General features: G+C 38.7%; 2 protein-coding genes and 1 pseudogene across 6 annotated transcripts in view; 1 reads left to right on the top strand and 2 right to left on the bottom strand.

Moving 5' to 3' along the window:
* Positions 1-18750, top strand: part of MARCHF5 (membrane associated ring-CH-type finger 5) — a 103941-nt gene extending 85191 nt beyond the window's left edge. For all 3 annotated transcript variants that reach the window (XR_013161624.1, XR_013161623.1, XR_013161622.1), the window contains 2 exons: positions 17749-17851; positions 18564-18750. The gene's annotated coding sequence lies outside the window, so the exon portion shown is untranslated. The remainder of the gene's footprint in view (positions 1-17748; positions 17852-18563) is intronic.
* LOC143654678 (U6 spliceosomal RNA) lies at positions 17025-17147 on the bottom strand (annotated as a pseudogene).
* The window catches only part of IDE (insulin degrading enzyme), a 124208-nt gene continuing 116799 nt past the window's right edge, over positions 18411-25819 (bottom strand). For all 3 annotated transcript variants that reach the window (XM_077125432.1, XM_077125431.1, XM_077125433.1), the window contains exons 23-25: positions 22148-22220; positions 21400-21467; positions 18411-20687 (exon numbers count right to left, since the gene is read on the bottom strand). In XM_077125432.1, coding sequence (XP_076981547.1) covers positions 20592-20687; positions 21400-21467; positions 22148-22220 — 237 coding nt within the window. In that variant the 3' untranslated portion in view covers positions 18411-20591. The remainder of the gene's footprint in view (positions 20688-21399; positions 21468-22147; positions 22221-25819) is intronic.

Below are 25819 nucleotides of genomic sequence, written 5' to 3'. Positions count from 1 at the left end.
GTCCCTGGCCATTAGAGAAATGCAAATCAAAACCACAATGAGATATCATCTCACACCCACCAGAATGGCCATTATCAACAAAACAGAAAATGACAAGTGCTGGAGAGGATGCGGAGAAAGGCACACTTATCCACCGTTGGTGGGAATGTCAAATGGTGCAACCACTGTGGAAGGCAGTTTGGCGGTTCCTCAAAAAACTGAATATAGAATTGCCATACGACCCAGCAATACCTTTGCTAGGTATCTACTCAGAAGACTTAAGGGCAAAGACACAAACGGACATTTGCACACCAATGTTTATAGCAGCGTTATTTACAACTGCAAAGAGATGGAAACAGCCAAAATGTCCATCAACAGACGAGTGGCTAAGCAAACTGTGGTGTATACATACAATGGAATATTATGCAGCTTTAAGACAGAATAAACTTATGAAGCATGTAATAACATGGATGGACCTAGAGAACATTATGCTGAGTGAGTCTAGCCACAAACTTAAGGACAAATATTGTATGGTCCCACTGATGTGAACCGACATTCGAGAATAAACTTGGAATATGTCATTGGTAACAGAGACCAGCAGGAGTTAGAAACAGGGTAAGATAATGGGTAATTGGAGCTGAAGGGATACAGACTGTGCAACAGGACTAGATACAAAAACTCAAAAATGGACAGTACAATAATACCTAATTGTAAAGTAATCATGTTAAAACACTGAATGAAGCTGCATCTGAGCTATAGTTTTTTTTTGTTTGTGTCTTTTTTTTATTATTTTTATTTTTTCTCTATATTAACATTCTATATCTTTTTCTGTTGTTTTGCTAGTTCTTTTCCTAAATCGATGCAAATGTACTAAGAAATGATGATCATGCATCTATGTGATGATGTTAAGAATTACTGATTGCATATGTAGAATGGAATGATTTCTAAATGTTGTGTTAATTTCTTTTTTTTTTAATTAATAAAAAAAATTTTGTTTTTTTTTTCTGTTCAAATCACCATATTTTGTGTGAGAAAACATAGAAAAAAAGTAAATTTCAAAGTATACCACAACAATTAGTTATAGAATGGATTTCAGAATGTGGTATGGATTACATTTGCACAATTTTACGTTTTTCTTTCTGGCTGCTCCAAGAAATTGAAGACTAAAATATCAATCTGATGATTCAGGAGTCATACCTATTTGCTAAATCCTACCTTCTCTTTTAAAACTCCACCTTTTCCTTTGATCTTTTCTTTTATGATTTTTAATTGATATATATTCACATAACATGGAATCATCCAAAGTGTACAATCAATGTTTCACACTATCATAGCTGTGCACTTATCATCACAATTGACTTTTTTTTCCTTCTGTAAAAAATAATGTATACACAAAACATTAAATTTCAAAGGACATCACATCATTTAGTTTTAGAACAAATTTCAGAGTTTGGTATGGGTTACAATTCCACAATTTTAGGTTTTGTTTTTTTTTTTCGACGCTCTGAATTCCTCTGACTCTCAGCTTCCATTTCTGTGTCCAATTTCCTTTACTTTAAGGACTTAAGGCATATTGCATTAAGGTCTTCCCTCATTTGGTTTGGCCTCACCTCAACTAGTAATATCTTCAAAAGTTCTATTTACAAATGGGTTCACACCCAGAGGACAGGGAATTAGCACTTGAGTATGCCTTCTGTGTGTGGAGGTGGGGGCATGAGTCAGTCCCCAACACAGGGATTGAACTAAACACATAGGGCTCGGATCTCAGCTTTTTTTTTTTTTTTTTTTAATTTTTAATTTTTTATTTTTTTATTAACGGAAAGAAAAAAGAAATTTACACAACATTTAGAAATCATACCGTTCTACATATGTACTCAGTAATTCTTAACATCATCACATAGGTGCATGATCATTGTTTCTTAGTACATTTGCATCGGTTTAGAGGAACTAGCAACACAACAGAAAAAGATATAAAATGTTAATATAAAGAAAAGAAATAAAAGTAGTAATAATAGTAAACAACAACAACAAACAAACAAACAAGCAAACAAAAACAAAAAAAACCCTATAGCTCAGATGCAGCTTCATTCAGTGTTTTAACATGATTCCTTTACAATTAGGTATTATTGTGCTGTCCATTTTTGAGTTTTTGTATCTAGTCCTGTTGCACAGTCTGTATCCCTTCAGCTTCAATTACCCATTGTCTTACCCTGTTTCTAACTCCTACTGAACTCTGTTACCAATGACATATTTCAAGTTTATTCTCGAATGTCCGTTCACATCAGTGGGACCATACAGTATTTGTCCTTTAGTTTTTGGCTGGATTCACTCAGCATAATATTCTCTAGGTCCATCCATGTTATTACATGGTTCATAAGTTTATCTTGTCTTAAAGCTGCATAATATTCCATCGTATGTATATACCACAGTTTGTTTAGCCACTCTTCTGTTGATGGAGATTTTGGCTGTTTCCATCTCTTTGCAATTGTAAATAATGCTGCTATAAACATTGGTGTGCAAATGTCCGTTTGTGTCTTTGCCCTTAAGTCCTTCAATTTTAGGTTTTTACTTCTAGCTGCTCTAAGATACTGGAGACTAAAAGAAATATCAGTATAATGATTCAGCAATCATAATCACTTGTTAAACCCGACCTTCTCTGGATAACTTCACCATCAACTTTGATCTTTCTCCCACTCGGGTATTTGGGCTTTCCCTATTCTAACTTTTTCACGTTGGAAGGGGCTATTGTTGAACATATTTTATATCAGAATCACTATGTTAAGGTCTGGAGTAGGAAGTTGAGTAAGCCTGCTTTGATATGTTAGAGTTGTAAAAGTGTAAAACAGACCTTTGTTTGTTTATGATGTTATTGTTACCATGAAAATGTAAGCTCCTTAAGGGGGGAGATTTTTTTTTTTTACTTTTATTTACTACTCAATCCTAGCACTAGAAATAGCACCTTAGCGCATGGCAGGGGCACAATAAACATGTCATGACCTTGGGGAAACTTCCCTTTTAAGATCAAAATATTTATCTTAATGCTAGTTGATCTTGTCTCATAAAAAGGTAAATACAGTTAAATTTTTTAATGTTTCGTAGTGAAGCAGTTTTTTGTTTTTATCCTTTTTTGTATGCTATATGCTGGGGTCACATTTCATTCTTTCCATGTGAGTATCCCATTATTGCAGAACCATGTATTGAATTTTTTTCTTTTCTTTCTTTCCTTGTTTATGGGAAGGGCACGGGTCAGGAATCAAACCCGTGTCTCCCACATGGCAGGTGAGAATTCTACCACTGAACTACTCTTGCACCTCCTGAAGTAGTTTTTAGAAGATGTAAAATCTTGTCAGATCATTTCCTAATAAATGTGAAGCCCATCTATAAAGGCAGTGACCTGAATAAAGTTTCTCAATACACCTGGAACCAGCTTAAACACCCAGCAAATTAATACCCTCTCATTTGCTGAGTGCCCACTAGCTCACCTCCTGAGAGCCACCAGGACCTTTTCAATGGAAGTCCTTTAAGAGAAAAGTAAATAAGGCACTGTAACATTTTGCTGCCCTGGTGATATATCTGTACAAAGAAATAATCCTGTTAAGATCTCTTGGTAGTAAGCACACAGACTAAATTAGAAGTGAATGCCTGTAATTTGGGGGTGTCAGTAATGTGATTGAAGGGTTTTCCCAAAAAAGAATTAGGAATAGAAATCTTAGCAATGTCATCTTCCCTTCAGTGAGCTCCTTCCACACCCACAGAATTTATTGAACTATAGTACAAGGGGCTTCAGAACAGAAGAAAGAGAAGGAAGTTTCAACTGGTCTTTCCTTAGATGACTCAGCTGTGTTATTTTTTCTATTGATTTCTACAGTTTTTATTATCCTATTTAACAGATGAGAATGTAGAATTGAAAATGTTCTACTTGCTCAGCCTATTATCCATCCCTTAAGGCTGCAACATCTACCACAAAGACAGTATTTTAAATTTGACACCATACTCCCTTTTTATTGGCATTATATATAGTAAAATACACAAATCTCAAAGGGTAATGGCTCAGTGAATTTTAAAATATTTGTACCCCTTTGTGAACAACACCCACTACATTTAGAACATTTCCATCTCCCTAAAAAGTGACCTTTTCCCAGTTAATATATCCCCCATGGGTTCTTCATGTCTATCAACAGCCTTTTGAATTTTAACCGTTTGCTAGCTATATGGTAGTTGCTCATTACAGTGATGTAATTCTTAAAGGATGTTAAGATTACAGCTAATGTGCAAGAGAATGTTTCAAGAGAAGGCCAGAAAGTGGCTGGGGGTTGATGGCTCTTGATAAATAATCGAGCAAACTAGGAACTATATATATCAAAAAAAAAAAAAAAAAAAGAACTGGAAGCAATTTCAGGACCTTGTGTTAGGCAATGGTTTCTTAGACTACCCCCAAACAACAAGCAACAAGAGAAAAAATAGATTTTGTGGGACCTCATCAAAATTAGAACCTTTTGGGTGCATGGGTGGTTCAGTGATAGAATGCTTGTTTTCCATGCAGGAGACCCAGATCCGATTCCCGGACCATGCACCAAAAAAAAAAAAAAAAAAAAAAAAAATACATTTGCACATCAAAGGATTTTATCATGAAAATCTACAGAATGGAAGAAAATGTTTGGAAACCACATTTTATCTTACCTCCAATAAGGGTTTAATATCCAGAATGTTTCAACTCAGCAGCAAAAAGACAGCCATATTAAATAATGGGCAAAAGGCCTGAATAGACATTTGTCCAAGGAAAATATACAAATGGTCAACTGTACATGAGAAGATGTTCAACATCACTAGCTAATAGGGAAATAATCAAAACCACAGTGAAATACCATTTCACACTACTATTGAATGGAAAATTACCTGTGTTGGAGAGGATGTGGAGAAAAAGGAATACACATTCCATATCAGTACCAGTGTAAAATGGTACAGCCACTGTGGAAGACAGTATACAGTTCTTCCATAAGTAAATTATAGAATTACCATATGACTTGGCAATCTAGATATATATATCTATGCTGGTTTGAAATTCTTATGGACCCCATAAAAGCCATGCTCTTATTCCTAATCTAATCTTGTGGTGGCAGGCTTACAGTTTTGTTGGGAATTTTTTATTAAGTTATATCCATGGAGATGTGACCCACCCAATTGAAGGTGGGGCCTTTTGATTATGTGGTTTCCATTGAGATGATATGACAAAACATTACAAAAAGATTCAAAGAAGCTCTAAGTAGATGATAGGATGTTCCATATTCATGGACTGGACTAAATATCATTAAAACATCAATCTTACCTTAAGCAATTTATAGATTATGCAAAACCAATAAAAACTCTATCAACTGGAGAGAAAACCATGAGAAGCAAGAAGCTAAAATTCAACAGAGGACCTGTACGAGAATAGAGAGGCCAGGAAAGGCTGCCGTGTGCATTGCCATATGACACAGGAGCCCAGGATGAAAAATCTCTGGCAGCCAGCCCCAGGACTCCAGTCTTTCAAAGAAAGGATTGCTTTGGCAATGACTTGATTTGGAATTTCTCTTATTCTCAAAACTAAGCTTTGTCAGTGGCTGAGAGATTTCAGAGTTGAAAGGCTATCCTGGAGGTTATTCTTATTCATTATATAGATGTCTCTTTTTAGTTTATGGTGTATTGGAGTGGCTGGAGTTAAGTGCCTGAAACTGTTCAGCTGTTTTCCAGTGGTCTTGATTCTTGAAGACAATTGTATAACAATACAGCTTTAACAATGTGACCATGTGATTATGAAACCTTATGTCTGGTGCTCCTTTTATCCAGGGTATGGATAGATGAGTAAAAAAATATGGATAAATAAATAATAGGGATGGGTAAAATAAATTGGGTGGGTTCAAATACTAGTAGTCATTGAGAGGGAGGGGTAAGGATTATGGTATGTATGAGTTTTTTTCTTTTTATTTCTTTTTCTGGAGTGATGCAAATGATGTGAAAATTATCATGGTGATGAATATACAACTATGTGAAGATATTGTGAGCCACTGATTGTACACCATGTATGGACTGTATGTGTGAAAAGATTTATCAATGAAAGTATTTTTTAAAAAGATTGGGAGAAGGATCAAAGGAGAAGGAGGAATTATAACAGAGACAATATGATTTAACAAATGAGTATGACCGCTGAATCATTATACTGATATTTCTGTCAGACTTCAGTGTCTTGGAGCAACTGAAAGGAAAAACCTAAAATTGTGGCACTATAACCCATACCAAACTCTGAAATCTGTTCCATAACTACTTGTTACAATGTACTTTGAAATTTATTGCTTTTTTGTACATACTTCACAATAAAAATGCTTTTTAAAGAGGCAGGGGTGAAAAAAAGAACAGCTATTAATATTTTATCAAAAAAAATACATATAGATATATATGCCTGGAAGTTTAACATAAATAAAAGACATCTAAAGACCAAAAACAAACAACAACAACAACAAAAACTTGAGCTTCGTACATACTATGCCAGTTAATCCTTTGCAAATATGCAGATCTAATTCTACCCAGTGAAAAGATTGTGTAGATATGTTGTAAGACTTCCAGCAAAGTGGAATAAGGAGTTTCAGGACTCAGTACTTCCACCAGAACTACTCTTAAACAGGCAGAAACTATCTGAAACAACTATTGAAACTCCAGAGGCCAGAACACTATACAGATCCAGGGAAAAGTGGGAGGATGAGGCTGATAAACCACAGTAAAGCACAGTAAATTGCTCTTTTCGTGTAGCAGCTACTGGCAACCCCCCCCCCCCCCTTTCTCATGGCAAGCCATCTTGCGGTCTAGTCACTGGCTAGTTCACTAGTGACAGCAAGGGACATAAAAATCCTCTTCCCCAAGAACAGGGCTGGGCAAGGTCAATCACTACTCACAGCTTTTGATGAACAAATTTGGATCTCTGGGGGCCCAGTTCTGAGGGCAGCTACTGTTTCAACCTGACTAGACAAAGGCAAGGCAACAGCTATTTCAATCCCACCCCCAACAGTGACAGACGTTGTTTCAACACTCCCCAGCCAAGGTTGGAGGTGGTGGAGATTTAAAGACACAGTGGTTCTTAATGGCTGTGGGGGACAGTTAGCTAAAGGACTGCATTTGCTAGGCAGGCCAGGAAAGCTCAGCTTTTTGGGAGGCTTCAGAAAAGTTTTGATGCCTTCATGGGTCCCTGGCCCATTGGATGGAAAGATTGACTTGGGAAAGTCCTCTCCAGGGTGACATGCCTCCCAGAATTTGTCCTACAAGCAAAAGCAGCTAGTGACAATGAGAAGAGCTTAAAATTCTATAGAGGTGGACAGATTGGGACAAAGTCCTACCTGCTTCAAACATCTGGGAGAGAGAGGTTTAGCTCCTGAGAAAAAGAGGGACAACTAAACTCCTGTAAACATGAGAACTCCAAAACAACTATTAAGCAAAAGTCCAGGATAAGACAGAGGCCCAGAAAATGGAAAAACCTATACACTACATTCATCTTGGGAGATCTTCCTGGTGAGAGGTCTGAAGCTCAAGAAAATCTCTGATTGCCAGCTGGTTACAAAACCAAAAAACAGGCATCTCAGGGAATAAATCTGAGTGTTGACATTTTAAATCATTAAAATGTGTAACAAAAGAATACAAACAAACAGGGAATGATAGCTCATCTCATAGAAGAGGATAAAAATACAGAAAACACCAGTGAAGAAGATGAGCATGTGGACTAACCAAACAAAGCCTTAAAAAAATGACCTTAAAAATGCTCAAGGATATTCTCACAAGCAGTGAGGACAACCAAAGCTATAGGCTGAGCCCCCAATCTTGGGGTTTGTTCATATGAAATTTAAACCCACAAAGGATAGGCTAAGCCAACTTAAAATTACGCCTAAGAGTCATCTCCAAGACAACCTCTTTTGTTGCTCAGATGTGGCCTCTCTCTCCAGCCAACATGACAAGGAAACTCATCGCCCTCCCCCTGTCTACGTGGGACATCACTCCCAGGGGTGTGGCCCTTCCTGGCAATGGGTGACAGAAATCCTAGAATGAGGTGAGACTCAGCATCAAGGGATTGAGAAAACAGCCTTGACCAAAAGGAGGAAGAGCAAAATGAGACAAAATAAAGTGTCAATGGCTGAGAGATTCCAAACAGAGTTGAGAGGTTATCCTGGGGGTTATTCTTACACATTAAATAGATATCACCTTCTTAGTCAAGATGTAATGGAGAGGCAGGAGGGAACTGCCTGAAAATGTAGAGCTGTGTTCCAGTAGCCATGTTTCTCGAAGATTATTGTATAATGATACAGCTTTCACAATGTGACTGTGTGATTGTGAAAACCTTGTTTCTGATGCTCCTTTTATCTACCTTATCAACAGACGAGTAAAACATATGGAATAAAAATAAACAACAGACCTGGAGGAGGGGCCAAGATGGCGGCTTAGTAAGGTACACGCGTCTTAGTTCCTCCTCCAGAGCAACTACTAGGTGACCAGAAATGGTACAGAACAGCTCCCGGGGCCACGGCAGGGAACGGACACACAGCGTGCCCCAGTCTGGACTGGCTAGACCATCTGCGAGACTCAGCTGCGGTGAGCTCCCCGAGCGGCACGCGCTTCCCCGGGCCGCGGCGGCTGGCGGCCGGTGCCCCTCCCTTCCTCCTTCCTGGACCAGCTGAGAGTCTCGGAGAGGCAAGTTTCCCAAGCCGTGGCAGCTGGCGCCCCTCTTTCGCGGGCGGCTTCCCAGACTGGCTACGAGTCTCGATGAGTGGGCTCCACAAGCCGCAGCGGCCAGCGCCCCTCCCCCACGGGCGGCTTCCCGGTCCGGCTGCGGGTCTCGGATCGGCGAGCTCCCCAGGCCGCGGCGGCTGGCGACCGGTGCCCCTCCCCCACAGGTGGCTTCCCGGTCCGGTGGCGAGTTCCCCGGGCTGTGGCGGCCGGCAACCAGAGCCCCACCCCCATAGGCGCCTGACCGGAGGGAGAGGAGGGAGTTTCCAACAGTGGCAGGGACTGGGTCCAACCAAACACCAGTAGTGGCATTAATAAAGGAGCCACAACATCTTTTGCTGGTGAGACCCGCAGACAGACAAGCGCCACCTACTGGGCAGGATACAAAAAAACAGAGTCCAGAGACTTCACAGGAAAATCTTTCAACCTGCTGGGTCTCACACTCAGGGAAATCTGATTAAATGTCCAGACGCCAGCAAAAAATAACAAATCACACCAGGAAAATTGAAGATATGGCCCAGTCAAAGGAACAAACCAATAGTTCAAATGAAATACAGGAGCTGAGACAACTAATTCTGAATATACGAACGGAAATGGAAAACCTCTTCAAAAACCAAATCAATAAATTGAGGGAGGACATGAAGAAGGCAAGGGATGAACAAAAAGAAGAAATGGAAAGTCTGAAAAAACAAATCACAGAACTTATGGGAATGAAAGATACAGTAGAAGAGATGAAAAAAACAATGGAAACCTACAATGGTAGATTTCAAGAGACAGAGGTTAGAATTAGTGAACTGGAGGATGGAACATCTGAAATCCAAAAAGAAACAGAAACTATAGGGAAAAGAATGGAAAAATTTGAGCAGGGGCTCAGGGAATTGAATGATAATATGAAGCGCACAAATATACGTGTTGTGGGTGTCCCAGAAGGAGAAGAGAAGGGAAAAGGAGGAGAAAAACTAATGGAAGAAATTATCACTAAATTTCCCAACTCTTATGAAAGACCTAAAATTACAGATCCAAGAAGTGCAGCGCACCCCAAAGAGAATACACCCAAATAGGCATTCTCCAAGACACTTACTAGTTAGAATGTCAGAGGTCAAAGAGAAAGAGAGGATCTCGAAAGCAGCAAGAGAAAAACAATCCATCACATACAAGGGAAACCCAATAAGACTATGTGTAGATTTCTCAGCAGAAACCATGGAGGCAAGAAGACAGTGGGATGATATATTTAAATTACTAAAAGAGAAAAACTGCCAACCAAGAATTCTATATCCAGCAAAATTGTCCTTCAAAAATGAGGGAGAAATTAAAACATTTGCAGTCAAAAAGTCACTGAGAGAATATGTGACCAAGAGACCAGCTCTGCAAGAAATACTAAAGGGAGCACTAGAGTCAGATACGAAAAGACAGAAGAGAGAGGTGTGGAGAAGAGTGTAGAAAGAAGGAAAATTAGATATGATATATATAATACAAAAGGCAAAATGGTAGAGGAAAGTATTACCCAAACAGTAATAACACTAAATGTTAATGGACTGAATCCCCCAATCAAAACACATAGACTGGCAGAATGGATTAAAAAACAGGATCCTTCTATATGCTGTCTACAGGAAACACATCTTAGACCCAAAGATAAACATAGGTTGAAAGTGAAAGGTTGGGAAAAGATATTTCATGCAAATAACAACCAGAAAAGAGAAGGAGTAGCTATACTAATATCCAACAAATTAGACTTCAAATGTAAAACAGTTAAAAGAGACAAAGAAGGATACTATCTACTAATAGAAGGAACAATTAAACAAGAAGACATAACAATCATAAATATTTACACACTGAATCAGAATGCCCCAAAATACATGAGGAATACACTACAAACACTGAAAAGGGAAATAGACACATCTACCATAATAGTTGGAGACTTCAATTCCACACTCTCATCAATGGACAGAACATCTAGACAGAGGATCAATAAAGAAACAGAGAATTTGAATATTACAATAAATGAGCTAGACTTAACAGACTTTAAGTAGGACTCAGAGGAGAGAGGTTCCATTCCTGCTTTGGCTGGTGAGCCTTTCCTGTGGAGTTCATCCAGGCCATCCATCGGAGTCATCAGCTTCGCAGCCTGCCCTGTGGATTTTGGATTCTGCATTCCTACGGTCACGTGAGACACTTTCATAAATTTTATATTTGCAAGTGTTCCCTGTTGATTCTGTTTCTCTAGAGAACCCTAACTTACTCGGTGATCCAAATTGTTGTATCTTCTGTTTCTGTCTGTTTCTAGTATTTTGACCAGTTGCATCTACCACCAGGTATGCAAAACTCAGCCCAGAGTAAATGTCTATTCCTGTTAGGACCCAATTGCATCCTCCAAGGGCTAACAGCATCAGTCTGATTTCCCTTTATGGGTGGGGGACCTCTCCCCTATCCGCCCTGGTATTTGCTCCATAGCCATCTGCAGTACACAGAAATCTGTGTACTCAAACCTCAGTGCTGCAACATATTAGCTGTATGAGCTTGGCCATGGTATTTATCCACTCTGTCTAGGTTTCCTCATCTGTAAAATGAAGATAACAGAGATTACTTCATACAGTGGTTGTGAGAAATAAATGTTTTAATTTATTTAATATTATATAAAATGCTTAGAACTTAGAGCAGTGTCTACAGAGGAAGCCTTACATAATGGCCTCTGCAAAAGCAAGGAGGGACAAGGCATCATGTGTGTTCATAGTACTTGAAGATGGCTTAGTACTACTGGGTTTTAGAGTACAGGGTGGTGGTACATATGAGGGAGAAGCTGTGGGATATGAGCCTGGAGGAGAGACAAGGGTCAGAACATGAAGGGCTATGCTTGGGAATTTGGATTGTGTCCTAAGGATTATATATAAAGAACCAGAGAAGATTTTAAAGCAGGAGTGTGGCATGATACAATTCACATTTTAAATGTGCATAAAAGTATTACAGAAGAGAGAGACTAATAGCAAGGAACCAATAGGATATTATTGCAATAACAAGGTGGGATGGCCATAGAGATGGAGAAGGGAATTTCAAAGTATCGAGAAGGCCAAAACAACTGAACTTAGCTAATGTTTGGATGTGGTAGGGGGGAGGGTGGTTAGAGAGAGAGAGGCATCCAGGATGGCTTTTGGGACTCTGGCTTGGTAACCGAGTGGGTGGTGGTATCAGTTCAAGACAGAATACAAGGCGAACAATGTTTTTGGAGGGAGGTTGGGGCAAAATCATGGTTCTGTATTGATCATGTTGAGTCTGAAGTAGGTGGGCTGTCCAGGAGAAGATGTTCAATAGGTAATTGGCTATCCAGTGGAGGGAGTGTAGGGTAGGTATGTGAATCATCAGCATACATTGATGAGACCATAGAGTAGATGAATTCACTGTAAGAAAGAATAAGATTGAGTACAGTCACATTTACTTACAGCTCTTCAAATGTGTCTCTCACACATCAGGGCCATTGCTCATCTGTCCAATATGTCTGTAATGGTCTTTCTTGTTCTTCTCCTCACCCTTCATACTACAACTTAGAAATTATCTCCCTAAAGAAGCATTCTTCACCTCCCAAGACAAGGCTCAGTATCTGTGTAGAAATGAGTTAACTTAGCAGGCCTGAGACTACTACCCTTAGAGGCCTACTTGTAAGGTTTGCCCTTGGCTGGCATCTGAGATCTTGGATTTTGGAAAAGTTTCCACTATTCCCTAAACTGGTAAGAGTGGCTCACTGTTTCTAAACTGAGAGTATGAACAATGTAGTTTACGCTGAACACCTAATTTCCTTCTGTTAGTTAGGAATTTTGGCAAATGTTAGGCAGAGGGTACACCTGAGAATGCCCCCCAGTAAAAACACTGGGCATTGAGGAGTTACTAATGAGCTTCCCCGGAAGACAAAACTTTATAGGTATTTTCACAATTCGAATCTGGAGGAATTAAGCATGTCCCGTATCCATCCTATGTTCTCCAGCAACTTGTACTATACTTCCTCACTGGACTGAAAGCTGCTTGAGGGCAGAGAAGGTGCCCTATTCACTATACTATCTCTAACATTCAGTACATTCATTCAGCAATGTCACAAGGATCATCCATACATGTGCTGTCCCAGCACTGGGGTTACAGTGCTTAACAAGACAGGTGAGGTCTTGGCTCTGATGGTGCTAAACCTAGCAGAGGAGAAAGAAGAGAAATGATCAGGAAGGCAGGAGGAGACCTAGAGTCTTCTCTGGTGTCACTGAAGCCCATTGAAGAGAAACATCCAAAGTAGGGAGAGTGATCGACAAGATGAAAGTGTCAATGGGGTGAGAATGATGAAGGCTGAGACGTGTCCACAGGTTTAGCAGTTATTTCCTTGGAAACATCTGCCAGAGCAGTTTTACTATAGTGGCAGGGAGGAAGGCAGATGGCAGTGGATTGAGGAATGAATCCTCAACAGTATAGATTTCTTATTTGAGAAAATGTTATGAAGAAAAGAGAGCTGGAGTGGCAGTGGAGGGGATCTACACCAAGGGGGGATTTAAAAAACCATACAGGGAGCCTTGAGGTTTACTGGCTATGGAGAAGGATTTATCAGTATGAGAAGTCAAACTTTAGAGTTGAAAGGATATAAATGCTACAGTAAGGACCCAGAGGAAATGAGGGTGGATGGAATTTCTCCACAGAGGTGGAAAAGGATGAGGAGCAGGAGTGAGACTGTAGAACATGGGGAAGGGGTGGGGAGGGCATATTTACCAAACTTAAGGAATGACCCCCACAATCTCTGAGGCTCTCTGTGCTGTAAGTGGACATGGCTGGACAAGGAATCTAAGTTCTAGTCCTCTCTCTTACTAGATAAGCTGTTTTCTAATTCGGAGCTTCAGTTTTCTCTTTTGTAAAATGGGGTTAATGATTAAGTAAATAATAAGCATAAGAGGGATTTTTAAATGGTGTGTTGTCAATCAAATGTTAATTACTACTCAATACTGTTGTACAGATTAAACGAAAGTGTTTTGTAAACTGTAAAAAAAAAAAAAAGATCTGCTGGTGCTTTCTGAGAAAATGGAACAATAAAATGCACCCTACAGGACTACAGGAAAGCAACAGCTGGTAGATAAACCAGTTTCTGTCCAGGAGAGACAGCTTATCAGACTGAACAAGCTACCATACTAATCAATGTGTATCAGCTTCCCACTCTGTAAGACCACCCCTCCACATCATGTAAAATAGAAACTTAACATCAGCCAATCAGAACACCTTTGTTTCTGTGTTCGCCCTATACCTGCATAAGTTCCCCCTACCCTCTCCCTCCACAGCTCCTTTCTATTTGTTGAATGGATGCTGCCTGATTCATGAATCGCTCAATAGACCTGTGAGATTCTAAATTTCATCAAGTTTTTCTTTTAACAAAATTATCATTAAAAGGGAACTGAGTCACATATTGCCTTTCCATTCTTAGACAGACACTACGTTGTTTTCTTCTTGTGCTTTTGAATAGTACTTATCGTCAGATTTTTTAATGTATTTGCTAAATGACTGGTGAGCCTTCTGCAAGAAAAAATTTTATCTTGTAAAATACATGGATTAGAAAATGACTACTCTTAGTATTAAAAACATATTGTTCCCTTTTTTTTTTTTTTTTTTTTTAAAGAGAGAGGGAGGAAGGGAAGGAAAGACAGAGAAGGAAGGAAGGATGGAAGGAAGGAAGGGAGGAAGAAAGGGAAACATCTTTAAACATTTTCTTGTTTTATTATATTTTGTTTGTTTGTTTGTTTTTTACATGGGCTGGGGCCGGGAATCGAACCGGGGTCCTCCGGCATGGCAGGCAAGCACTCTTGCCCGCTGAGCCACCGCGGCCCGCCCTATTGTTCCCTTTTTAAAAAGCATCACAACAGGATACCCTAATAATCTATCCTAGGACATTTAGAATTCAACTTATATTTGTCTTACAAACCATTGTGAATATCATCTACAGAAATTCAGTGTCCCCCAAATCTGCTCCTCTTAACCACTTCATCAAGTGAATTACTAATACTTGTATTCTAAAATAAGCTTCAATAAAATGCTTCAATTGTTAACTACATTTCAAACTCACTGTATCTATACAGTTGTAAAAGTTGCCTCTGAAACATTTTCCAAAATAGGATCTCTTGCTACAATAAAGAACGAATGTACCCGCTCTGTGGCAGGAAAAGAGACTTAAAAAAAAAATGTGCTAGACACTAGACTTTCACTTAATACTGTGAATCTTTCTAATTTTAGCCATGCCTGTCTGTAAGGACTGGTATCTCATTGTAGTTTTTAACCCCAACTTTTCATTGAGGCAAAATTCACATAAAATTTATGCAGTTTAAATGGACAATTTGATTTTTAGTAATTGTATATAGTGTACACCATAATCAAGATATAGAACATTTCCATTTACCTTAAAAAAAAAAAAGTCTCCTAACGTACCCTGATCCAAAGGCAGGACGCATCTCCAGTCTCCAGGTAATTATCAATATTCCTTTTTCACTAGTTTGGCTTCTCATGGTAGCTTTCCATGGTAGTTTTTCCATGATAAATTATTGCCTTGAACATCTTTTCACATGCATACTGACCATTGTCTATATCTTCTTTAGTGAGGCATCTATTCAACTTTTACCAGATTTTTATTTGTTTTCTATATATTCTTCTAGATATAAATCCTGTCTGATTTATGTATTGTGAATATTTCCACCCAATCAGTGGCTTGCCTTTTAATTTCTTTAACAATATCTTTTGAAGACTTTTTTTTGTTGTCCATTTTTTTTCTGTTAGTGACTTTTGCATCGTATGAAATTTTTGCCTAGTAAACTTCAAAAGGATTTTCACCTGTTTCCTTGTATAAGTTTTGCCGTTGTAGCATTTACATTTAAACCTAGTCTTTTTTTAATTAATTTTGTGTATGTGAGGTAAGGATTAAGATTCAATTTTTTATCCATTCTTTAATGATTTGTTGAAAACATTATTTTCCTCCCACTTTGTCAAAAATCAATTGAAGTCAATGTGCGGATCTATTTCTGGACTCAGTGTGGCCCATACTATAATATTTTGATTACTATAGTTTTATATATCTTGCAATTAGGAAGGATAACTTTTTTTTCCAGGATTATTTCAGCTATTCAACATTCTTTACATGTCCACATAAAATTTAAAATCAGCTTGTTGATGATGTCTGCCAAAAAAGCTTGTTGGGATTTTCATAGACATTGCTTAGAATCTATAGCTCAGTTGGGGAAGAATGAACATTTTAACAAGGCGGAGCCTTCCCGGCCATGAATATGATACATATATTCTTTTATTTAGATCCTCTTCCATTTCTCTTAGCAAAGTTTTGAAGTTTTTCATGTACAGGTTTTTCACATTTTAAAAAATTTACCCTTAAATACATAATTTCTGGATGCTATTGAAAATTATTTCACTTTTGTTGCCAGTATACAGAAATACAATTGGTTTGTTAATACTGACTTATTGGTCAGAAGGAGACATCTAAACAGATGTTAACCCGCTCCATTACAGGTGTTGGGGTTGTCAGAAAAAAACATGACTCACAGAGACTCTGATGGAAAGACATTTTAATCAAAAGAGACAGAGCAAAGTCATCTTCACTTGTGGGCACTGGTTCCGCACAGCCAGTGGGTCTCACATAGGGAGGTATTCTACACACAGCACCCCTCTCTTGTGTTACCTGGTCCCTCCCCACCAGTGACAGATATACCAAAGGTGTCAAAACTTGCCCATCAGAGTTAGACTGTCTCCAGTGAATGTTTACATATGCTTTGGACAACAGGGCAAGGCAGTTCCCTTATCTACCAGGTGTTTGTGTTTTATCCTGCCAGGCTTGACACACCTGTTCCTGAGTAAAGAATGTTAATTGTGGGTCCCAGGAAAATGGGACAGGCCACACTTGGACTGCCCCCTACCACATCTCCTGCAACTGAAATTCAGTTATTAGCATTTTTTTGTACAGTTCTTGGAATTTTCTATGTATGCATTCATAACATCTACAAATTGACAGCTTCACTTCATCCTTTCCAATCTTTATGCCTTTAATTTTTTCTCCTGCTTTGCTGTACTAAGGCCTCAAATACAAATTTGAACAGAAGTGGTTAGGCACATACCCTTGTCCTGGTGCTGATCTAAGGGGGAAAGTATTCAATATTTTATCGTTAAATATGTTACCAGTAGGCTTTTCATAAATGCTCTTTACCAGGTTGAAGAAGTTTCCTTCTATCTCTCATTTGCTGAGTTTTTATTATGAACTCTGTAAAATGCATCTTACAGGTGAATTTTTTTCTTTTTTCATAAATATGGAACACTTCACGAATTTGCATATCATCCTTGTGCAGGGGCAATGCTCTTACAGGTGAATTTGATGCTTCTTCATATTCTTCTTCTAAATTTCTTGATGAATAACAGAGGGAAAAGGAGGAAGAACTTGTACTGATTCAAGGCCTTAGCAGTACAGGAGTTATAGGTATGGATTAGCCACAAAAGGGAGGTAGATCCTGCAGGCAGTGGTGATATTTGGCCACTAGGTAGCTGAGCAGAGTAAAAATGACAGTGAAATGGAGAAGAGAAGGGTAGACAGAGAATCAGTTTCACTGCCTCCAAAATAGGCAAAGGTTGGGAAATCAAGTCACATTTTTCATATAAATGTAAAAGCCACTGCCTTTCTACTTTGTTCCAAAAATACATTTATGGCCTTGGTCTGAAGTGGAGTTTTGAATCTGTGCTTCTGGAATGACCCTGGACAAACCCTTTCTAAGCCTATTTCTAACTCTGAAAACTGGGATGTTTGATGATGATAATTTTAAGAGTATTATGGAGAATCATGAAATGATTTCTGTGAGGTGGGCATTAATACTAGTTAATGTTGGGTATGAACCATCAAAAATGCTACATTATCTTTGAAGAGTTGGACTTGGGTGAGGAAAGTAGCAATTGAGAATTACCAGTAAAATTTGCCCTAAGAAACCAGAGTATATAATGTTTGCATTGACAAGGTCAATGAACTTCATTCAACAGGTAGCACAGAACACCTGGAATCCAGAAGCCAAGAGGCACTGCCAGAGAAGGATTAAGAGGGTAGAACCACCCCTCACACGCACCATGAAAGGGAAATAAATAGGTGAGAATCCCTGGTTTTCTTCATAAGCATTCCTAGAAGCTGACTTAGAAAATACAATAAGGGGACCAGATGATTCCCTTTCATGCATGTTGGGAGACAGAAAGAACCAAGCAGTAATACCTTGCGTTGCTCTTTGCCTCTGCATAGTGCTTCTGCATCATCCCTGAGTAAAACACTGGGTGCTGGAAACCTAGGAATGAGGAATTTCCTTTTGAAACACCTGTCAGAGTCAGCTGGCAGTCATAAGAGTAGAAAGATTATCTTGTCAGGGGCTCACAGACTCCAGCTTGGATAAGAAATCTGACTGTAAAGGAGAGAAATATTTCTGAGATTCTTAGTTTACAAAAGTGATCTATTTTTAAGTGTAAAATTGGGCCATTTATCTACTAAATCACTGCTATCCAGAATATGCTTTTTACAAAAAAATAAGAATTCACTTCTTTCTGTACTAGGATCAATGAAACCAAGAAGCACTGTCAAATCGGGACACTGAGCAGTAGGTTAAGCACTGGCCACTGTACCATTTCATTAAAATTGTAAAAATCATACAAATGCAAACTTCAGATGATAAATTTAGGTGATTTATTGTAAACAGGATAACCCTAGTACTTCACCTTACTTGCTGTGTCACATGCTTTCTCTTCCACATCAACTAATCAAAAAGACTTTTTAAAAAGTCACATGTAACTAATAACTTATTTTATTTTCACAGATCTCATTTGCTAAGCATAGAGTAAACAGCAGTATCCAGGGTGGTCTGTTATTGCTCATGGACTGCAGCTTGGACCCGTTTAAATGAATCCATTAGTATGCCTGAGTGATCCAGTGGTAGCTCTAGATCCAATGTGGAGACCGGAAAATGCTGGAGCACACTGAACAATAAACACAGATTCCTAGAAGACTACATGTGATTTCTTTAAGATCTCTTCATGTGCCTTTCTCATAAAAATGACATTGATAAATTCCATCTATTAAAAAAAAAAGAGCTAAAAGTTATTCAATAGCATATACTTTTCCACAAGAAAAGATGGGTGGATTTCTATTTACCTTACAGTGGTAGATTTAAACACTCAGGACTAATTTTAGATTAGTAAAATATATATTTGCAGTGTGATGAAAAGCTGCATAGTCTACAATGCATAAAACCAGAAGGCAGTGATGACTCACCTTCTGATGGGCAAAGACAGGCTTCATACGAAAAAGTTCTCGAAGGGCTAAAAATGGTTACAGCACCACATATAGCTGACAGCAGAAGCAGAGCCCTGCTTTCAAAAGCAGCCTCCACAGTTGTGACTACATCATTCTTGCCCCAAATTTAGATTATTTGGAAAACTGAAAATGTGAAAACTTAAAATGTAAAAAGATATGACTACAGAAAAAAGGTCCTGGCAAATCAAGTCAGATGGAGGTAAAATGTCATTTGAAAATGCTATTCTTTACTATGCCTGAGTTAGTGGATAACAGGGCCATTTATTGTTAACTATATGGAAGTAAAGTAACAATTTCTCTTGAAGGAAGTTTTAATAACAGTAAATATTTAAAAATAGCTGTTAAATCTACAGTAACAATTTAACCTGAAATAGTATTTCATGAAAAAAATATTTTTAAAAGTCCAAACATTATACGTGTTTTGTATATTTATATTTATATATTAAAAAAATAACACTTAAGGCAAGATTAGACTGGTAGCAACAAGGGATTTTAGAGTCTTAGGAAAACCATGCTATTTAAGAATCCAAGGCTTTATTTTTTTATACTTCTAAAAAGGTGGCTTTGAATAATTATCTTTTAATTTCATAATGGGGCAAAATATTTTGTTTTGCAAACATTGCAATTTCAATATAGTAAAAAGTTACAGGTATTTATAACAGCTGATGTTGGAAAAGCATGTCACACACTCGGTAGGATCTGGAGTTCAACCTACTCATACTGGTTAAATAAATACAGCTGTACATTGATGGAAAAAATTAAGACTGATGGAACACTGCAAACCACTGATGAACAACAATAATGTAAATATAATTAAATCAGAAAGAAACAAACCACAGTAATCCTGAGAAATTTAATTTGGGACAAAATTGATGTAAATATATATTACTAGCCACTGTAAATAAGTGGGATATTCTAGGGTTTTCCAGCATTTTACTAGTTGGAATATAAAACATACTCAAGTTTTATAAAAAGATTAAAACCATGCCTTATATAATCAGCAATTTCACTAACAAAAGAAATTATATTGCTTTGTCATTATCTGCCAAATGTAATGTTCCATATTGATTTATATGAAACCACTGAATAGAAAGCAAATTTGAGGATCAATTTTTTAAAAGGTATTACCTTTTGAAATGTTTTGAAACCTTCTCTTATCAACCTAGGAGACTTTTAAAAGAAAAACTAACTTGTTTTTCTTCTTAAAAGTGACTATTTTACAGAATGGGGAAAGAAGATTCTACAGGAATATCACTCACCATTTTAAGCATTATTATATATGGAAATTTCTCTTAGTAACGAAAACAAAAATTTAAAAATATTTAAGAGGCATGTATTTTAAAAATATTCTACATCTAGAAGATTTTGTAATTTAATTACTTTGGATTTTTAATATTTCTACATAAGACGTCAACTTTTTTTTTTGTCTCTAATAATGAACCAGAAATGACTGAAGTGGCCAAGATTGTTTTCCTGTCCCCTGGAAGACTCAGGAATGCATCCACTTGCACTTTCCCACACATGGGAATCTTCAGAGTTTTGCAGCCATGAAGTTTATATGTGGTTTCACAAGGGGAAACAGTGGCAAACCACGCTTGAACTCGGTCATGTTCTGAATCACTTCAGGCTGCAAAGAAAAAAAGTTCCCTCTTAGTATATTTCATGCAAAAAACAGACTGAACAGCATATCAGTTTTCTGCTGACAGACTAATTTATTTTGACCTGCTAATCTTTCTTCCTGGATTGGTTTGGCCAAAGAGCCAAGGGTTGGGTCTATGCAACCTCTGGTGAAATCCACAGTGGGACTCTGGGCCAGAAGGAAGACTTTTGGCTTTCCTCTATCTACAGAAAGGCTGGCATGTCAAGGGCTCAGCACCAAGGCCTCAGCAGACTCTAGAGGCTGGTGTGCCCACCCATCACAGACCTGGTTACACTGCCAGTTAGTTTCCTTTTACTGGAACTAAATGACAATCTTACTAGATGATTAAAGCATTACATCACAGAGTAAGATTTCACTCTAATATTCAATGGGGGGAACAGATGTGGCTGGAGATGACTCACTGTAGAAGAACAAAACTGTTTAAGCAAAAGGCAAAGGCAGACAAGGGCAGGGGCTGAGTCTCCCTGCTGCCAAAAAAGGAAGGATATGAATTACTACTATGCAAGCTATCAAAAAGAATGTGCACCTAAGTGACAGGCCTAAAGGATGACCCAAAGTAGAAACTCAAGCACCCAGTGCCCTAAAACCCCTAAGTCTATGCGTCCTGATGAACAAGCTCATCTCAGGTAGAAAGTCCTCTTACAGTGCTATCACTTATCATTGCATTTCCATTTCTTACTTGTGGCAAGGCTGGCGCTTGTGACAAATTTACATCATTTTGACATGGGAATTCTCCAACAACAGGACCTAAAAAAAAAGTTTTAATGCTTGGCATTTACTGATAGTAGCACACAAGAGCAACTTGCAGAAAACTCTGAACCAGAGTCAGTTCATTAAGTAACTGTACTAGACCCGGTTCTTGCATTTCCTCAGGTCTTTTTAGGCTGCCTGCTCCCCAAGGCCTTGATTGCTTCTTCTGTCTCCCATCTGGAGTGTCCCAAACAATGGCTCATGATGTTACTTTAATTAAAAAGCTTAGGCCACAGCAACTTCTTCAGAGCCAGATCTGACCTAACTGGACCTTGAGGCTCTGGCCACTTGGACAGACCCTCATAAGATAAAGAAGGCCAGGGGAGTTAATGGCCATGACAAACTTTGGCCAATAAAAGACAGGGAATGGGAAATATCAGGCAGATAAACTGCTTACACTTCCCCTGCTCTGCAGCAGTTCCATACAGCCTCTTTGGAGATGTCCTACCAGCAGCTGGCTGTATTTTCTTATGAACCTGCACCCAGCTCGGCATTATGCTATCTGGCATTGGCTCTCTTGCTCACTACTTAATTTCCCTTTCCTCCTTACTTTTGTGTCAACAGAGCAGATACTGTGTCTCTAGCTCCCCTTTTCCACCCCCTTTATTTCCCAGTGCTCTATAAGACACGCAGCTAAAAATTCACTTAAATTAAATTAGTCAATATTCAGTACTTACAAGAATCCATTTCCCTGGCAAGAACATGGACGGATACCTTATGTCTCCTTGGGGCATCCACTGCCAACATTTCCTAGGCAGAAAGGATAGCAAGGTCATCCTTTTTTTCCGAAGATGAAAAAGAACTTAAAGTGCTTTCTTATGAGTATAAAGAATAGCTATCACACAGCCAAATAAAAGACGCTTCCTTTTCTTTCCCCTCATTTACATTATATAAATTCTGTTATCCACTCCACAAAGATTCAGTAAGACAGGCAAGAATTATTCTTAACCCCACTTTACAGATGAGAAAACTGAGCCCAAGGAGATTCAATGACTTGCTCAAAATCCTATGGCTAATTAAGTATCTGAGCTGGGACAAAATCCAATCTAGTATTCACTGAGATGTGTGCAGGGCTGCACCTAGTAATCTTGTTTTTACAGAGACAATGTCCTGAGCTTGGTCAGGGAACAACCACCATGTTTACTCCTCTAAGACGATCTCAGACCCTGCCCTGGGGCCCTGCTTGGAAGGTGTGTTTTTTCATCTACCAAAAGAGAAAGGAAACCAACATTTATTGAGTCCTGCCTTATATTAGTCTCTCCTATGTTAGTATACTTAATTCTCTGTAAATTAAGCATCATGATTCCTATTTTAGAGACAGAGACACTAAGACACAGAGAGGTATAATGACTTGCTTAGTGTTAGAAACTAGGTCTGCTTGCTCTGTCCATTCCACCGTGTTGCTCTGAGGCATTCCCCATAGTTACTACCATAAATAGCTTGGCAGATTGGGTGGGCAATGGTGGCTCAGTGGCGGAGTTCTCGCCTGCCATGCCGGAGACCTGGGTTCATTTCCCGGTGCCTGCCCACGTAAAAATAAATAAATAAATAAATAGCTTGGCAGGTGGAACCTACAAGAAGTAGGTTTTCCTTAATGAGAAAACCTGACTTTTCCTTAATGAGAAAAACTTTGTCTCCCAAGGGGTACAAATTGTGATGAAGCATCCTCTGATGCCTTAGCCAGAAGTAAATCTGTTTTGCACCCTCAGAGGGAAATAGATCAACTTGACAGTTACTTATGGAACAGTTATTATAACCCTGGTCCTGTGTAGCTGCAAAGGAAGCTCTGCTGATGTTGCACAGCATACCCGACTACTGCTGACAGAAGAGATGAAACCCTTCCAGAGGTCTGCTCTGGCCCCTCTAACCTTGCTCAGCCTGGGTATGACCCCAGGAGCATGCAGTACTTCATCTAAGAACTTCTTACTTACCGAAGTAAAAAGTTTGCATCCAAAGATCTATTCTCAATCCCTCTTCATCCAATCCTTCACTGCCCTTTGCCAACTTGTATCAGTAGACAGTGGAATAGCCTCTTAAGTTTCAGACCATTTTCAGCATCCCAAACAACTTTGAACAATCTTTTTTTTTAATCTGTATTTTCTTACAAACTCTATTTGCAGGAACACTAGAGTCCCAGAAGATATTTTTGGGTAGTCTGTGTAAAATCAGTTTAGGAAATATTTTGTAAGTCAAAATTAAAGCACCACAGCTCTGATCAAGATGGTGGAGTGAGACATTCCAGGGCTCCATTCTCTCACAGAAGCTTTAAACACCTAACAAGAACTGACAGAAACATCTTTCTCAAAGCTACAGAAAACAGTTCAAGCACTGCACTAACAGAGATAACACTGAATTTAGAAAAAGGCAACTTAAAAATGGTGAGGTTTTCTGGCACCCTTGATGGACCCTGCCCACCCTTCACTGGCTTGGCACAGAGGCACTCTATGCTCTCAGTGTGGAGCCCTGGTCTTGGTTCAGAAGGGAGCAGAATAATCCTTGTGCACATAATACTACAAGAATGCACGTCTGGACCAATCTGTTTGGTAGCAGCTTGAAGGACTGAACGAGGACACTCATTGCAGGCTTGCCATCCTTGAACTTGCCCTGTGTGTAGAAGGTAGCTCACAGAACTATCCTACAGAATACTGTGGGAGAGCAATCGAGTTCTGGCTGCCTAGGGCAGGGCCCAGGACCTTAAGGAGCTGCTGTTTCCTAGGGAAGAGAACACATTCATATCCTTGTAAATGGGGCAATTCTAAGGGCCATGGATGTGTGCTTAACATAAGATGCTTGTGCAGAAGGACCAGGGAAGAAACTTCACTTTTGCCTAGAGCTATTTTCCAAACAGCTAATCTGAAGATGAGCATTTGCACAGGCCAATATGCAAAGACAGGTAAAGGTAGTTTTGTTGTTGTTGTTGTTTGTTAGTTCCTAGCATTCAAGGAAATCTCTGTCTTTCCTTGACAACAAGCTGGATACACCCCTTCCAACATGAAAAAGTTAGAATCAGCATAGCCCAAAAACGCCTAAAGAGTAGGAGAAAGATCAAAGGTGATGGTGGAGTTATACAGAGAAGGTCGGGTTTAACAAATGAGTATGAGTGTTGAATCATTATACTGATATTTCTTTTAGTTTCCAGTACCTTAGAGCAGCTAAAATTGTAGAATTATAACCCATATCAAACTGCAATCTGTTCTACAACTAAATGTTGCAATGTACTTTGAAATTTATTTCCTTTTTATACATATGTTATTTTTCACAAAAAAGAGAAAAAAAGAGAAGGAGGTGTATAACAGAGAAGATAGGATTTAACAAATGAGTATGACAGCTGAATCATTATACTGATATTTCTTTTGGTCTCTAGTGTCTTGGAGTAGCTAGAAGAAAAAATGAAAAATTGTAGAACTGTAACCCATACCAAACTCTAAAATCTGTTCTATAACTACCTGTCAAAATGTACTTGGAAATTTATTGCTTTTTTGTATATATGTTATATTTCACAATAAAAAAATTTTTTATTGTTATATTTCACAATAAAAAAAAGAGCGATATGCAAATATGCAGTGAGCTGGGGAAGAGGGAAGGAAATAGGGCATAAGAGGGAAAGCAGAAGTTAGCTCAGGGAGTCAGTGAATTGCATTTAGGCTCAGCCTTTGGCTCTGCAGATGCAAATAATAAAGCTGCTTACCTCAAACAAACAAAAAACCAAGGTGGACATAAGCTTAAGGAACAGAATCCCCCAGAGTATAACTTCCAGGAATAGCACATTAAAATGTCAAGATTTCAACAAAAGATAACACACATAAGAAACCAAAACCAAACAAAACCAAAAACAGGAAGCTATAGCCTAAGAAAAGGAGAACCCCCTGGCCATTAGAGAAATGCAAATCAAAACCACAATGAGATATCATCTCATACCCACCAGAATGGCCATTATCAACAAAACAGAAAATGACAAGTGCTGGAGAGGATGCGGAGAAAGAGGCACACTTATCCACTGTTGGTGGGAATGTCAAAGGGTGCAACCACTGTGGAAGGCAGTTTGGCGGTTCCTCAAAAAGCTGAATATAGAATTGCCATACGACCCAGCAATACCATTGCTGGGAATCTACTCAAAGGACTTAAGGGCAAAGACACAAACGGACATTTGCACACCAATGTTTATAGCAGCGTTATTTACAATTGCAAAGAGATGGAAACAGCCGAAATCTCCATCAACAGAAGAGTGGCTAAACAAACTGTGGTATATACATACGATGGAATACTATGCAGCTTTAAGACAGGATAAACTTATGAAGCATGTAATAACATGGATGGACCTAGAGAACATTATGCTGAGTGAGTCTAGC

Source organism: Tamandua tetradactyla, chromosome 13 (assembly GCF_023851605.1).
Source record: "Tamandua tetradactyla isolate mTamTet1 chromosome 13, mTamTet1.pri, whole genome shotgun sequence".
Taxonomy (NCBI): domain Eukaryota; kingdom Metazoa; phylum Chordata; class Mammalia; order Pilosa; family Myrmecophagidae; genus Tamandua; species Tamandua tetradactyla.
Note: the sequence above shows the minus strand (reverse complement) of the source record. Positions and strands in the feature narration are given on the sequence as shown.